The following is a 15975-nucleotide window of genomic DNA, read 5'->3' as shown; positions in this document are numbered from 1 at the left end:
AAGCCATCAGCTATTAAAAAACCAGCAACAATCACTGCTACTGTCATCAAACTCCATATAGCCAGATAGATTAGCGATGAGAAAAGACAGCGAGGGAAGAGTGACACACAAAAATGAGTCACAGAGTAAATGAGGGTGTTATAAAGAGAAAATGAGACACTAGTGATTAATTAACTACTCTCTCCTCCTCGTCCTCATAAGGCCAGGATAATTTTGTGACTTTATACGAGTGCTGCAGTGCTGTGTGCTCCGACTCGGTCTCCTACATCCTAGTCAAGGCATGAAACATAGATCAAGAGGAAAGTTTGAGCAAGGAGAGAGTACGTATTATATGAGCCTATGGTTGATTGCTCTGAAACCAGAAGAGAGTGAGGGGGAGGAATAGCTTTGGTGAACTCACTGGTACCTCTGATGTATTTCTTCCTCTCGAAACACACTTTATGTAATACAAAAGTACTTGTAGATATAAACAGTCCACCCTGATGTCCCAATCCATCCTGAAAAGCAAGTTGCAGCCGCTGCTCCCCATTAGACCATCAGCCCCTCAGTGTTTGTCGATTTTGTGTTTCTGTTCATGCCAATTCTTATGCCAGTTCTTATGCATCATCTCAATGTCTTTTTATTGTCCTCCAGCACTGTGCTGTAATCAGGTAAGACCAGCGGCAGAGAAATCTCAGTCAGATACTATGAACCACTACCTGACTCTTCCGCTGCTCTCTTTACGTGTTTCATCTCTCTTCTTACTTTTCTTCCTCTCTCTCCTCCTTGGCAGCCTCCAGGCACTGTAATCTGCCTTCCCCCCACTGGCTCACCTTCCTCTCCTCCCTCCTCTAGCTCCCCTCTGGCACTCTCCTTCACCACATCACCGGCACCTAGCTTAGGCTTGTTTCTCCCTTTTACTGGATTTCCTGGGAAGAGAGATCTGTGTGGTGTTATATTGTGTGGATGTGCGTCGGATGGTTGGGTGGAGTAGCATGTTTCTTGGGTTTGGGTTCAACATTAGTTCACACTGTGGTTAATATGGTGATTAGTGTGTGCTGCACAGTGGACACACTGTACTATATGTACTAACAGTGCATGAGCTTGGACACATGCATTTAATTCACACATCATCAGTCATGGATTTTAGATATTGAAACAGATTGCACCATACAAACTAGTAATAACATAGAGATGAGTTGTTACTAAATATTTACACACAGTAACCACAAGGTGTAACTGCTGCAACCGAGCTTACTAATCTACATCACCTTGGACAGAAAAGAGTAGGTGAAATGAAATATGGTTGACATATCTGACCTGATGATGTATCAATATTTTAGAAATTATGTCACGAACATAACACCACCTCTTAAGATTTTTATAATTTGTATAAAAATCTTAAGTCTGTTCAGTTCAGTCATCTCTGAAGTTTTTATAGGGAAACCTGATTGAGTAAATCATTAGCTTAAAAACCAGCTAGCAGTTACAGAGAACTCAACAAGGACTTTACACACAACAAAACTTCATGGACTTATGGAATTGTGAGTAGTGGTTGCAACACAATCCATGTTTGCACATACACCCACCTGTACTTTATTACAAAATACAAGCAAATGCATTAGTGTTCATATGCTCTGACAAAAAAGGAATGCTTCTTTTCTACTTCCTCCCCAAATACACACAAAACACATCTGTGTTCACACCCTCCGACCTGTGTGTGTTTAGATTGGAAATGAAAGGCCCCAGTAAGAGTGTTTGCCAAGGTGTCTGTTTGGTGGATAGATGATTTAGTGGGTGATTCTATGAGGAGATTCCTCTGTGGTCTCAGCTGGGATGGAGCGAAAGAGATAGTGAGGAGACACGAGTGGAGGAGACTGCCCTAGTCGTTTGATGGAGAGGTGGAGTGGGATAGGAGCCTGGGTAATAAGGCTTTGCTTGTGTTCGTGTGCACACAGACACACACACACGCACACAAACCTGCACATACACACAGAATCATCCAGATTAAATGCACTGCAGGTTGTATGAGACCAGAGAGTGAAAAAGAGAGACGGGGAGAGGGTGTTGAGTCAGTGTAAGCCGCAGGGCAGCAAAGTCTTCCTCAACCACTAAGACAGCTACTGATCTCATTTCTCCTCAGATGGACTCCTAACATACTCTCATCAGGGGACAAATATATATAGTCATTCCATTTCTTTTCCTTACACATTCCTGCATGTCTTCTCTTTATTCGTCTTCTACTCTTTTTCTGTTTCTTTCTCTTGGTTCCCTGCTCTTTGTGTTTCCTCTCTTTCTCCTCTTCACTCTGTCTTTATTATCCTCCTCCACCTCAACATCCCTCTCATTCACTCATGCACTCTGTTTTTCTCAGTGTCTCTGGTTTTAACCCTCTCCTCCATCCCATCACTTCATCCCGTGTCAGACCACACACCATTACCCTCTCTTCTTTTCCTTTGATCAATCACAGCCAACAGGTGCTGTAAATTGTGCCTACTGGCGAACCGGCTGCCGCAGTGTCTCCCGTTTGCGTTAATTCCCTGCCCTGCCTCCACCCTTGCTCTTTCTCTTCGTTCCCCTTGCCACATCCCTCCAGCTTTTGCCCCAGTTTGTCAGCGAAGCAAAACTGGCCGTGTCTTGGAGCCCATCATTCATCTCCCCCCATCCTGTCATGTTGGCGGCTTGGCTGGTCCCAGACAAATAGCTTCACAGCAGATAATACAGCCACAGCCAGAAAAGAGCCAAATAAATGGCTCCTGCTCTGCTGACCTAATGGTCCTGCTTTCCACTTGGCCAGGGGACAGCGCTCAGCCCAGGGACTACATGGACATAAACATCCTCTTCTAATGAGGAAAACCTATAAGCTTTCACTAGCCATGACATACATGCATCACACCTTATGAATGCAACCTGTCGACTGTCAACACACCCAGTGCAGCAGTGACAGACACTTTATTCGTCTGGGGATACGGTTATTGTGTAGAAATTGCACGGTGATGTACAGATGTGATGTGAAGGTTTCTGTTGTGGGAGTATATAACACTGAATTAATTCACATCTCAAAGCCCTGATCAAATGACACACAATGTCATGTACATAAACACAGACTCACACAAACATTCATACATACAGATGCAGCCCTATATAATCTGTAGGAGTATTTGTCATATGTCAGGAAATTATAAAATCTATTTTAGTTTGAATGTTCTGCAAATCTTAAGCAAGTTTCCAAAAAGGTGGCAAAAGGAAATGCTAATCACTGTGTGTTGCTGTCATTTAGTGCTACAGCATGTGAATATTCTCAGCAGAGTGTAATGAGATTGCATAATTAAATGAACGTGAGTATCTTGTCTGTAAATCCAGCACATCATGGCGTTTCATTTTTGCTTCCCACCTGAGATGGTATTTGTTATGGCATATGTTAAAATTTGTCTCTCTGTCAACACACCAGGTGGTGATTTCTTTTTCAGCAATCATGAATATTTGGGTTTCCTGGTAGTGTAGAGGCTGTTGCAGAAAGGAATGCCAATATGCAATTTCCTTGTCTGTAGAAGAAGAAGTGAAAGCGGTTCCGATTGTTCAGTCGCTGCTGCAATTACAGCAATTTTAGAACAGAAATTTTTCCATTATAGCCAAGTGTAATTTTTTTTAAATATTCAATTTAGTGCATTTCTATTCAGTTTCTATAAAATGTTCATGAAAAAATGGTAGATTGTATAGTATTGTCAAGATTTTAGGCATATATATATATATATATATATATATGCACACACACACACACACACACACATACACACACACACACACATCTATATGACCCCAAGTGAATAACATCTTGTTCATGTATTGTTTATAATTACCTTTAAGCATTTTCTAATCTGGAACTACTAAGGTGAAGGTTTTGTTTAGGTTTAGGTGTAAAATCAACTTGGTTAAGGAGAGGGAAGGATTATGGTCTTGGTTAAAAGAAACCACCATTGACTGTTACCTGGAAAGAGATGCGGACGTTCGTCTCCTTTGTCGAAATTCAATATTTGCTTGACACATCCATCTACCCTGATCTCTTCCTTTGCTCCTGACAGGTAAGAGTTTATTCCTACAACCGCAGTGGACCTTGTCACTTGAACATTAGTAGATGTTGAAGATATTCTCTGATTAAACAGGTATGACTAAACCTGGTCTGTAATCACTTAATTAGAAAAAAAGGACAAGAGAGCCTTGAATGAAAATATTCAATCTGCTGTGGGTGTATTTATAAGCATCTGAAAGTTTTTTGTGCTATCATCAGAGTAGGACTGAGAGAAGTGCCACCACCATAATTGCTGACTGCATCGTCTCTGTCTGCCTCTCCCTGATGTGCCTCTGCTATTCCCCTTGATCATGGCTACTGTTGTCATCTCCTCTCCTCCAGTGTAATGAGTCAGTGTGTGATGTTGGATGGCTGCTGACAGTGTGTCCTATGACTCACATTGGGGTGGTACTGCTGTCCCTGCACATCTCAATACACCCCCCTCTTCCCTCTGTCCTCCCATCCCTGCTCTTCTCTCTCTCCCTCAGCATCTGTTTAGACTGTACCTCCCCCAGTGGGAAGCGACATCTGCTAATAATAAGTAAACATACTGTAAATGTGACACACACCAACACACACATGCATGGTCCAGTTGGACAGTTGGGCAGATAAGCCATAGTGTTTATTGTGTTTTCATCTTCACATACCTTTTCCTCTGTGGACTAAGAGAGGCAAAAAATAAAACTGGAGAAAAAAGCGAGAGGGCTGGCAGAAGGCACAAAGTGTTGGCGAGTGGAAAGTCCAATGATGATAGGGCCAAATTGACTTTGGAACTGAGCGGGACTGTGTGGGTTTAATTGCATGCGCACGTGCTATGAAGGTTTGTGGCACAGTTTAAACTTTGAGGGCTACTAGCTTTTTAGATGTACTACACGCACTACTGCTGAGGTTTAAAACATAACATAACATTTTGACATTATTTCAATCTTCACATCACAACACTATTTTTTTTTTTAGATCCACAGAAACACAGAAAGATATTATTGTTCTTGGTCATGTCAGTCACAACTTGTTAATGTGTGGCAAACATTACACAATTCTGTACTGGTGTGAGGTCTGCTTAAGATAGACAGCTTTTCCCGCTTTATGTAAATACCACACTTACACACCCTGGCTCTAAAAGGCCTGTGCACACGTAAACCTTGAAGGGCCCTCAAGCCGTGTCGCTGCCTGTAAAACACTGACTGTTTATGGACGCCTATACCTGCATCCTTCCTCTCATAAACACTTTCCTTTGTCCTTCTGAGATGAATGGATGAGGAGGAGAGAAAGAGGAAGAGCTTATGTTTTGTGCTTCAGGCCATGTCCATACTAATTTGAAAACTAGAGATGATCTTGAATTGGGATCACACCTGCCACAAGACCCTGGTCGTTACTATATACATGAGTACTCAGTAGTCATAGTTCGGAGCATGCACATCTTTGAACTTGGTCTTTATTTTGATCTTGATTAAATACTTGTAAAGTTTTGTGACTGCACCTTGCGCAGTTGTGACGCTATCGCACTGACAAAATCTGTCCACTGACATATAAATAACTGCCTAATTCCTCAAACCCCCTCTGGTAGTTCCTGCTACTATAAGTGACTCCAAAAACACACATACACAGACTCACAAAGTGAAAACAGTAGCAGCCCTGCTGTCGTGGCTGGTAATTTTTGGTCTGGTCTTATTTTTTGTTTCTTGGCCTTTTTTCAGGTGACCACATTAAAATGCCAAAACAATACAAAGGCACGTAAATCTCTTCAAGTGAAAGGAAATGTATTTTTTATTTTTCAAGCGTTTCTAACTGTTTTCAAAACATTGTTTGTAACCAGAGCAAAGGTGAAGACCTGAGTGCACCAGCAGGTCTCAATAGGCCCTCAATATCACGTAACAGTTAACACCTGACACGTGACAGTCATATATTAACATATATCAGTATTCTTAAAGGCTCTGTTTGACCTGTTGTTTATCCACTTAGGTGAAAACCTTGATTTTGTTTGAATAAAAGGACTTACTAGAGAAAAACAATGCATTTTCAAATGTATTTGCATTTGTGTATAAGTTGTTATTCTCCCTTGTCCATGACACTTGGAAAGTGCTGCTTTCAGACTTCCCGTAGCCTCTCCCCTGCTCGTTCCTGCTCTGAATGCAGACAGACTCTGTACTGCCCGCTTGGTGCCATTGTCATTGTTGAACCAAAGTTCTTTTTATCACACTGCTGCCCCCAACCCACTGTGATTTACTAGCTCTCTGCATCCATAGGCATCCACTCCAGCCAATCGCATTAAAGAGATAAATAACCAGACCAATAAAAATGTTCTGAGGGGGCTGAATGGGCCCTGGAACGCTCATGCCCATTTGGTGCAGTAAGCAATGGGGGGTGAGCCAGGGGAGGGGATGGGGCTTTTAGTGGAAGGTTTTTTAGGGGTGATATTGTGATTGGTGGTGGAGGTGATGTCATGTCATCCATCTTAGGGAGCCACTTCATTAGACTAATGGAAGGGCTGGACCGCTCACCGTTCATTACTGTACGTGAATGTGTGTGTGTGTGTCTGTGTGTGTGTGTTTGTGGTTGTGGTTGTCCTTCCACTGATGGCAGCTTCCAAGGCTAAAGTGGTTATGAAGACTAAAGTGATTTTATTATCCAGGCACATAGCCCATCACTGCGTATGGACATAACTTTGTGTGCGTATGTGTGCGTGCGTGTGCGTGCATGCGTGTGCGTATGTGTGTGCCAGTATTTCCACACAGTGCAGTAATGGCACTGTTTTTGGTGAGGGGAGATAATACAGTTCGCCTGAGGAGCTAAAGCACACCTTATTCCTTTGATGTTTAAACTACAATCACGTTCCTTCAGTGACTTGCAAAACTGTGAAGTGCAGAGAGGATATTTGCCACGCTTTAGGGTAATATCAGTGATAGACTTTGATTTGTCACTGACTTAAATTAGGATGTCACTTCAAATGTTCGTTTTGGGACGAGTAAAGAGGACAAATGGAATCGCTCTTTGAATTTACTACGCTGCTCGACCTCCTCTCTTTCTCTGTCACTCTTCCTCTCTCTTTCCGTCTCTCCCTCTTTGTCAGTTTTTCCACCTGAAGCCCACATGATTTTCTGTCTGGACATGTGCTGTCTTTATGAGAGTGATTCCTCTGATTCCACTCCTCCCTTTGTTGTCCAGGTCATTCCACCTTCAGCAGCATGTTTTATCCATTTCTTTATATTTTTCCAATGTCATATGAGGCCTGCCTCTGATGCCTTTTGTAACATCTACAGCTTATTCTGATCACTCTGTTCTGTCCTTTTCTATTCCCACCTCTCCATTGTCCAGTAGTAAAACCTTTGTCATATCTTTGCTCTGTTTATGGATCAAACTATTGTTAAATGGGTGGACGTCCGAGCTTTCAAGGTGCTGACAATAGGCTAGCATTTGTCTCTCATTCAAGTGTCTTATTGTAACTGTCGTGTAAATACATTAACACTGATAGTGGAATTAAGGTCGACATCAGACAAAGCATAATGTAAGTTATAAAATTGGATTACTGGATTTCAAATTAAATTAAAGATACACGTTCATTTGAATTAAAACTTTTATTTTTGTTTTTTACACGAGGGAGGTGAACCAGATGCAGAGTGTTCTGTCTATTCACAAACATCATTACAAGAAACATCAGGAGAGCCCCTCCACTGCCAAACTGTTTCAATTTCCCTTCTCTAATTTTGTGGCACCTATAAGATGTCTCCACGGGACATTAACCATATATTCCATTAATATTTTTATTCACCTTATTTAGACTATAATTTCAGCATAAGTGTACTATTTGTGCATCCAGACTTGCACTGCGGAGGTGTGAATGAAACAGAATAGCCACCCTGTGCCTAAGCTGTGCTTCAATGTTTTATTCAAAGCCTCAATTTCTCATGGAAAGTAAATCTCAAAAAACAACAACAATGAAAAAGAAACAGACTGGTTTCCTCTGAGCAACTTAAACATATGCTCTGTGTGTACATTAAGATGTGTAAAGGAAGGAATGGGTGGCAGGTACCCTTAGCAAAGCCACCTGTATCCCCCACTTATGGACACCTGCTACCAAAGCAAAGGTGCACCAGACAAGCTGTTTCCCATGAATATTCATTTCTTCACTATTAGCTTGTGTTACTAAAGCTCACAACCACCATTCAGAATAGAGATAAAAAATATTCCCTGCTTTTTATTTATTATTTGTGGCAGCCATTAATTTGATGTGACAAGATCTAAGGAATGAACCGTGTTGTGACATTTTTAGACAAACATATGTAGCCGTGGACATTTTCTTTGAACTCTGAGATAAACTTTGATGGTCTGATGGATTGGCAAAGGCAACAACCTGTCAATGCTTATTGGGTTCCTGTCAAACATGTTAGACATTAGAAGGCGGTCTTTCTGCTGTCAGCCCTGAGTAGATATTTGTTTGCTTTATATATTCCAACAGACAACATTATCAGAGGACTCGGGAATGTTGTTGTCCGACGTAACCTGTAGCCCACAGGTTACGTCAGGCTAGGCGTTGAGGAGATATGTATGAAGTGAAATATTGGTACAGGTTTTTACCCAAGGTATTTCAGCACCTTCTTCTAAGAAGATGATAAGTGGTCTTCTATTATCTGTATGAAGCGAAAACAGATAAGACGAAGCTTTTTGACCACTGACTAGATATGGCTCCTGGTGGCATGTTTGCTGAGTTCTTGTTGCATTAGAAAGCAAAATGTGTCAATATGTTAATCTGCAGCCATTTCACATGGCGTCAGACTCACACACTATAGTGCTCTTTCAGAGCTTTGTGTACATATGTTACGTGCCTATGCCTGTATTAGTGGGCTTTTGCATTTGCAAAGCACAATGCTTGTTTGGCTCATGTGCAAGTGTGCGCACTACACACCGCGGTGGCCTTTAACGCCCGTCCCTGGTGCAGATCGATTTTGTGCCTAGCCAGCAGCCCACTGCTAACCTTGAGGTAAGCTGGCGTAATGAGATCGCATCTGACGACATTGACTCACACCTGACAGCACTGACACTCTCCTCCCAGCTAGGGAGAGACACAGACAGGCACAGTGGGAAAGGCTAGGTCCTCTGTGGAAGACTGGAGACTGTAGAAGCTTTGATTCTTTATTCTCTTAATATCGCTGTAATACATATTTCTTTTTTCTTTTGAATGCCTAAATGGGTGACAAAAGGACAGGGAAATATTAAGAATTAACAGCTCTTGTCGCAGCAGTTTTTAATCAGATTACCCTTAATATGTTTTAACTTGCAAGTGACAGAACCAGTGTCTGTTGCACCCTTACACACTTCTTTTGTTAACCCATAATCCCTAACTTACCCAAAATATCTCTTGGGAGAGAAAGTGGTATGTTGGGCATGTTTGCTCTGTGAAAACAAGATTTCGGGGTGAACCTCCGATGTTCCTTGAAGCCTCAGCAGCTGCAGCGTCTTTCTGTGCAGCACAGTCAAATTCAGAGTGTAGATTTGCTGTTGCATTGTGTGCAATCTGTAGGCACTACTGGGTAATGCATGGCCCTCTGTCTGGCCAAGGCTGCGATAAGAAGTCCTCTGTCTGTATTTTCTGACCCAGATGAAAACCTTGCTACAGCACACCACGAGGATCATTTGTCACCAGCCAAAACACAAACACACACACACACACACACACACACACACACACCTGTGCACCTTGAACAATGTGGAATCTAATTTGAAAATAATTAAAATGTAGCTGCCTGTCTGAGCCAGCAGAGTGATATACCTGTGGACATAACATGAGATGACTCTTTCCTTTAGACCTGTGACAAGCATGCTGAAACTGACTCACACATACATGTATCAGGCTACAACTGGATGAGATGGGACTGGGATAACCATTATCTGAGTGGTGGTAATTGAAACAATAATAGACATGGTAGCAGCTTGGAAAATAGCATTGATCCATCATTTCAGATGAGCCCTCTTTGTGCATTAATACCATGACTAAATGGTGCAAACCGATATTGCTCTCGGTTATGGTTAGGTCTAGTTTGCTAATTGAAAAAGAGATGAGCAAGAGGAGGGTTTTGTGAGGTGTGGCAGAGGGATTCTTCCACCTTGCCTCAGTGGGGCTTTGTACCCCTCCATCAGCCCGTTTTGAAGAAAAGATTAGCCAAAGCCACGGCACGATTTTGGCGGAAGTGTGGAATTGGAATTCAATTCCTGTATACCTACGCACAGATGTAGACGAGTAAGCCAGTGGGAGCTGGATCGATAGAAATCTAACAACTCAGGAGCATCCTCAGTAGGTTACGTCTTTGTCTCAAGCTTGTCTACACATTCCTCCTGTCTTACTTTCTGCTGTGCAATCTGACCTTGACACGTTTTCCTCTTTCTGGCGTACTGCTTTGCTGATGTCCAACTTTCTCTGGGTTGAAATGGCACTGAGCTGCAGCTAGCCTATAGACTGAACACTGCTGGGCTGGATGAACACATGGAAAATGAGATCACTGACCTACAGCAAAGGTTAGACTTCAGTAAGCATGAGCAGTCAGATGATGGCTGGTATAGGGGTTGGGGGTTTAATAAACTACTGCTGGCCACAAGCCTATTGTTTTACTTCTCTGCTCGCAACCTGGATATGTGTGTGTTGTGTGTGTGTATTGTGATGTGACTGAATTGCAGCTCTCATTGTGGCTAGCTGTGTTAAGCTGAAATGCTGTTATTGATTACGCACAAAGGTTGAGATGGAAAAGCAACAGAGTGGGAATGGGCCCAGCTCCAGGTGTGTGTGTGTAAGTGTGTGTGTGTGTGTGTGTGTGTGTGTGTGTGTTTGTGTGTGTTAGCGTGATTGTGTATGTGAGCCACAGCTGTGCCATCCGTCAGCCTCTGGCTGATCCATTAGGGGAAGAGGGGGCTGTGGACTTTGGCAGGAGGAAATACCAGTGTGAGGGAAAGAAGAGTTTTTGAGGCAGAACTGGAAAGTAGCAAAGGAATAGAACTTTACTCAGGTACAATTGTGAAGTACTGGTACTTCTCTTGGGTATCTCTATTTCATGATATTTAATATTCCTCTTCTAAAACTATAATTAGCTAAATCTATATTTTTTACTTAGCAGATTTTGCATGTAAAATATGTGGTAAGCTTAAAATATGAGGCATTGTTGCAGTTTAAACTACCACTTCAACCAAATAAAACAACATAACAGTTTTTCATCAGTTATTTATCAGGGACCATTCTCATGAATGAGTACGTTTTGCTTTCAAATATTTTAGTTTTGTTTTAGCTGATGTCGTATTACTATTTAAACTAAATGAAGGATCAAAACACCTTTTCCTCTACACCAAGTCCTCATGCGTCTCTACCTCTCTCTCTTTTTCCACTCACTCTCTAACCCTCTCTGTCCTTGTCACATGCAATTACTTACAAACACACACATTCACTCTCCACCTGTGTGTACATCTCTATGTGTCTGTATGTGTACACATTAAGTATACACATAAAAATATATACCGTAATTACGTCTACATACACACACATGCGTGCACACACACACACATGCGCGCGCGCACACACACACACACACACACACACACACACACACACACACACACACTGTTGTGTGTCTTCCTGCCTTCCCTTTACAGACACCTGTGGTTAGGCACACAGACACACACACACACACACACACACACCTGGTCTCTCCAACCTCTGTGCCAGAGTGTGAGTCTCTTTATGAGAGGCCTGTCTGCACCCAACTGTGAGGCCCTTTTAATTAGAGCCCTGCTGTTAAGCGCAGGCCTCCTCCAGTTGTCTCATCCACTCCTCACCACCTCCTCACACACATACACACCCTCTGTGACACACACACCACCACCACTATGCTGCTCTTCTTCTCCCTGTCCATATGCCCTGGTTCACACATCCACATGCATAGAGATTGTTTTAACTGTAGATCAAATTGGAATTCACATCATCAAAATCCATGTCAAGAACCAGTTTATTAACATATTTTCTCCCCAACTTAAGTTTGGTTTTACTTTTTTAAAACTTCAACCAGTTAAAAAGAAAAAAAGCATATTTGAGTTTGGTCATACATTTATAAAAGACAATTGCAGTGGTTGTTTGCATTCTGTGTGAAATTCATTCGGTCAGAATGAGACAGAGAAGGTATGAAATGATCCTCAGTATTTCAAGCTGTGTGTCTTCATGTAGTTTTGGTATATTTATCTTCCAGAATATTAGAGAGTATAATATTTTGTTAAAACCTTTTTAAGCAGTCATAATATGAGTTAAGTAAATTTAAGCTTGAGGGAAAACATTTCTAAACCATGGTTCTCAGACAGAGAAGAAAAAGGAACTGCTTAGATTTTTATGATCAAGATTAACAATAATAACAATTCAATCTATATATAAACGAATCCCAATGGAACATAACTTAATAGATTCCCAATGTTATTATCAGGAAAAACATACCTGTATAAAAAAGAATATTCATGCAAACAACGATGTGTATTCCTTATGCTGATTGCTGGGTTGGGGATGAAGGATGGCCTGAGCAAGATCTCTCAGAGTGTGGATCAGTAATAGGACACAATTACAACACATGCACTCACACAACACTGTCAGCTGCGCAGCCACGATCAACTTCTCCACAAAGTATTCCTGGAACTTACGCTGTTCCATGGCACGCATAACCTACATTCCTCCATTTCCCTCCCGAGCAAGGCCAAACCTCTTGAAAAAAAAAAATAGAAAGAAAGAAAAAACAAATCTCTCTCATTCATTGATTCTCTTCTGCATGTGGTTACTATGATCAAAGAGCTGTTGTGTTGGGGGGGGGGGGGGGGGGTGGGGGGGGGGGCTCCCTCTCTAAGCTGCTTTCATAAGTAACCTCCACAATCAGGGGTAAGTTGATTAGAAACAATGGCAGGTGGGTTGATATTATGTTAAATCAGCTCAGGAATTTTCAGCTAAACTTCCTTAAGCTGCTGCAGTGTGTGTGTCACCCAGTTCCTGGCAGGAGAAGAGATTATAACCATAAAACATACACACAATGTATGCTAACCTCGGTCAGCCGTTGTACAATGGGGTAACTGTGGAGCTTTGTTAGAGGTTAAGAAAAAAAATGAAACAGTAAGGAGATCTGACAGTCATCTGACCCACACAGTTAATAAACCCCTAAAATGTACTGTCTATACATATGAAATTAGTTTGGACGAAACACAGAGTGCTGCCTGCATCTGTGACTGCTTGTCTTCAGCTTGATGTGGGAAGACAGGTTGTTTAGGACCGTGGGGAATGAGGGATGGAGAAAGAGCAGGGTGGAGGAGTAGGAGGAGGAGGAGGAGGAAGGCTGCAGCTGTTGTTGTGTGTAGTTTAGTGTTGGTTTGGTGGTGTTTGCCAGAAATCACAGCAGAGCCCAAGAGAGACACAGCCCAGGTTGCCTTAATGAAAAAAAGGATCTATAGATAGATAGATAGATAGATAGATAGATCTACTTTATCTTTCACCTCTTCCTTTTCACCTCACCTCCCTTGTCTATGTGCTAAAGACCAGTCCAATCCCAGAGATTTAGCATGAAAGGCAGAAACAAAGCACCTTTTCGGTGCCACCTTCCTTTTCTTCCTCCACCTTCTGTGAAGCAAATGTCGCTGTGCTGAGAGTCCTCCCCTGTCTGTATCTGTATCGACCCTTCCTCTTCCTCAGAGGAACAGACACCTAGCTCCTGCTAGGGCCCCTTTCCTTCTGTTCACAGGGCAGACGTTTTTATTATGATTGTCTTTAAAGATTTTTTTTTCCTCTTTCTCTCTCTCTCTGCCCAGGGTTGCAGATATTGCCGAAAGCAGAGAGAGAGAGAGAGAAAAAAAAAGAGAGGAAGAGCGAGAAAGAAAGTTATTTTGCTGAAGGACATTTGCAGAGGCAGCTTTTAACACCCCCACCCCTTCCTTTCCCTCCATCCCTCCTTAAACACACTTCTCCCTTTTCTGCTCTTTAAATATTGAGAATCATTGCAAATTCCTCTGGCCTCTTCCTTTTGATGCTACTGTCCTCCTAACAGCTCAGCAATGGAAATGCACTTGGGAAGGGCTGAGAAGCAACACCCCCCTCCCCCCTTGCAAAACCTCCTCACTCCCCTCTCCAGGCCCCAGTAAACGGGCCTGAGCTTTGTTGGTTTCCAAGCCGCACCTCTTCCCGGGCTCCCCGTGCTCTTTGCCTGAAGGCCAAGCTCTCCCTCTGGGCTGGCTTTGGCTGCTCATTTCTACTAACAGGGGGTGGCTCTCTGTGGGCTTGGCTTTTTAACCTACACAAACATGCATGCACACAAACACACACACACACTCCCGCTCAGCTGAAACCAATCGTAAGAATGACTCGGCTGACTCCTGTCACTTTATTCTTTACTTTTCACGACTCTGCAAGCTTTCACACATCACAGCATACTGTTGTCCTCATTCCTGCCTGATTGCTTTTGCTGTTTCTCTTTTAGCGCACAGATGGATGCATTTTAGATGCTATTTAAGATTTTGCTAACTAGTAGGATGCAGATGCCTGTGTTGTGGGTAGTACAAGAATAAAACAGCCTAGGTTTAGATATAAACAAGAGCTTTTCTTAAAGGCAGCATTCTTAAGCGTATGAAGTTGTTGCTGTTGTTTCTCCAAAAGGAAAACAGTAAATAGCTGCTAAATAAAGCCAATGCAGTTAAAGTTGCACTGTGCCGAGGCTAACCAACGGTCAAACCACGGCTGGAGAATTCTCCCCCGTCGCTTTCATGTAAAACAGGAGAGCGAATCCTGACGATGAAGCAAGTGCAGCAGACTGAGATCATAGACGTGTTACTGCTTAACAGCCAGCTTTATGGGACTGGCTCTCTTTGTGCTTTAATGAGGAGGCCAAGGATAGGTGGAAAGGCGAGGGGGGGGGGGGGGGGGGTGTTGAGTCTGTCAGGGAGGATGAGAGATTAGAAAAGATTGAGAAAGAATAAAGGATGGTGTGTTAGAAGAAGTGAGAGATAGGTTTTATGTCCCCTTCTCTTTTCTGGTCTAATCAGGAGTGAGAGATGGGGCTGAGGAGTCCCCCTTAAAGTGCTGCGGTTAATTTTTCACATCACAGGTACACTTGACAATTCTCTTCTCTTCTCTTCTCTTCTCTTCTCTTCTCTTCTCTTCTCTTCTCTTCTCTTCTCTTCTCTTCTCCTCTCCTCTCCTCTCCTCTCTTCGCTTCTCTTCTCTTCTCTTCTCTTCTCTTCTCTTCTCTTCTCTTCTCTTCTCTTCTCTTCTCTTCTCTTCATTTTGTAGCCTCAAGAAATAAATCCACAGTTTCCCTCCAGGATATTTGAGTTGAATGGGACATTTTTTGCAAGTAAATGTGGACACCTGTGTGTGTGTGTGTGTGTGTGTGTGTGTGTGCACCATATTCCTCTCTATATTTACCTCCCTCTGAAAAGTGTTTTGAGCCCCAAGTGCATTGGCATGAGATTGGCAGTTTGCTGTGTGCTGATAAAGTCACGATGTGTGTGTGTGTCTGTGTGTGTTTAAGTGTGCCTGCTGGTTAAAGGGGGGAAGAAGGAGGGAGTGGAAGCTGGACACCTCAGGAATCTTTTTTCGATAACAAGTTCCCCCAGCACGCTAGAGCTCTGTTGTACAATTTTGTGTGTACTGTCTGTGTGTGTTTGTATGTGTCCTCTACGTAGGGGAGGTTCTGCAGCTCTTTTGCCGTATTGTTATTGGCCACAAGTGAATTATGCTTTTTATTTGCCATTGATCGGACATGTACACAAACATCTGGAAAATGCAAAAAACACAGCAAATCAAAGTTGGACATTTTGATGGTGTTAAGGTTGTTTTTGTCTCAGATTTTTATAGTAGTACAAATTCACACACTCAAACAAACAAAAAAGTGCACACACATTCCTACTTGTGGAGCATGAACCAGGTCACT

General features: G+C 42.5%; 1 protein-coding gene across 3 annotated transcripts in view; it reads left to right on the top strand.

Moving 5' to 3' along the window:
• Window positions 1-15975, top strand: part of pacrg (PARK2 co-regulated) — a 122116-nt gene that overhangs the window by 105215 nt on the left and 926 nt on the right. Inside the window, exon 5 of one of the 3 annotated variants that reach the window (XM_071498027.1) lies at window positions 4062-4126. The exons of the other annotated variants lie outside the window; for them this stretch is intronic. Within the exon in view, the coding sequence (XP_071354128.1) occupies window positions 4062-4111 (50 nt within the window). The 3' untranslated portion in view covers window positions 4112-4126. Of the gene's footprint in view, window positions 1-4061; window positions 4127-15975 lie in introns of those variants that run through there. 3 annotated transcript variants of the gene reach the window in all.

The sequence above is a fragment of the Trachinotus anak genome, unplaced genomic scaffold (genome assembly GCF_046630095.1).
Source record: "Trachinotus anak isolate AG129_WGS33_773 ecotype Australia unplaced genomic scaffold, CSIRO_AGI_Tana_v1 ptg000015l, whole genome shotgun sequence".
NCBI classification, from domain to species: domain Eukaryota; kingdom Metazoa; phylum Chordata; class Actinopteri; order Carangiformes; family Carangidae; genus Trachinotus; species Trachinotus anak.
This window is presented reverse-complemented; position numbering and strand designations above follow the sequence as displayed.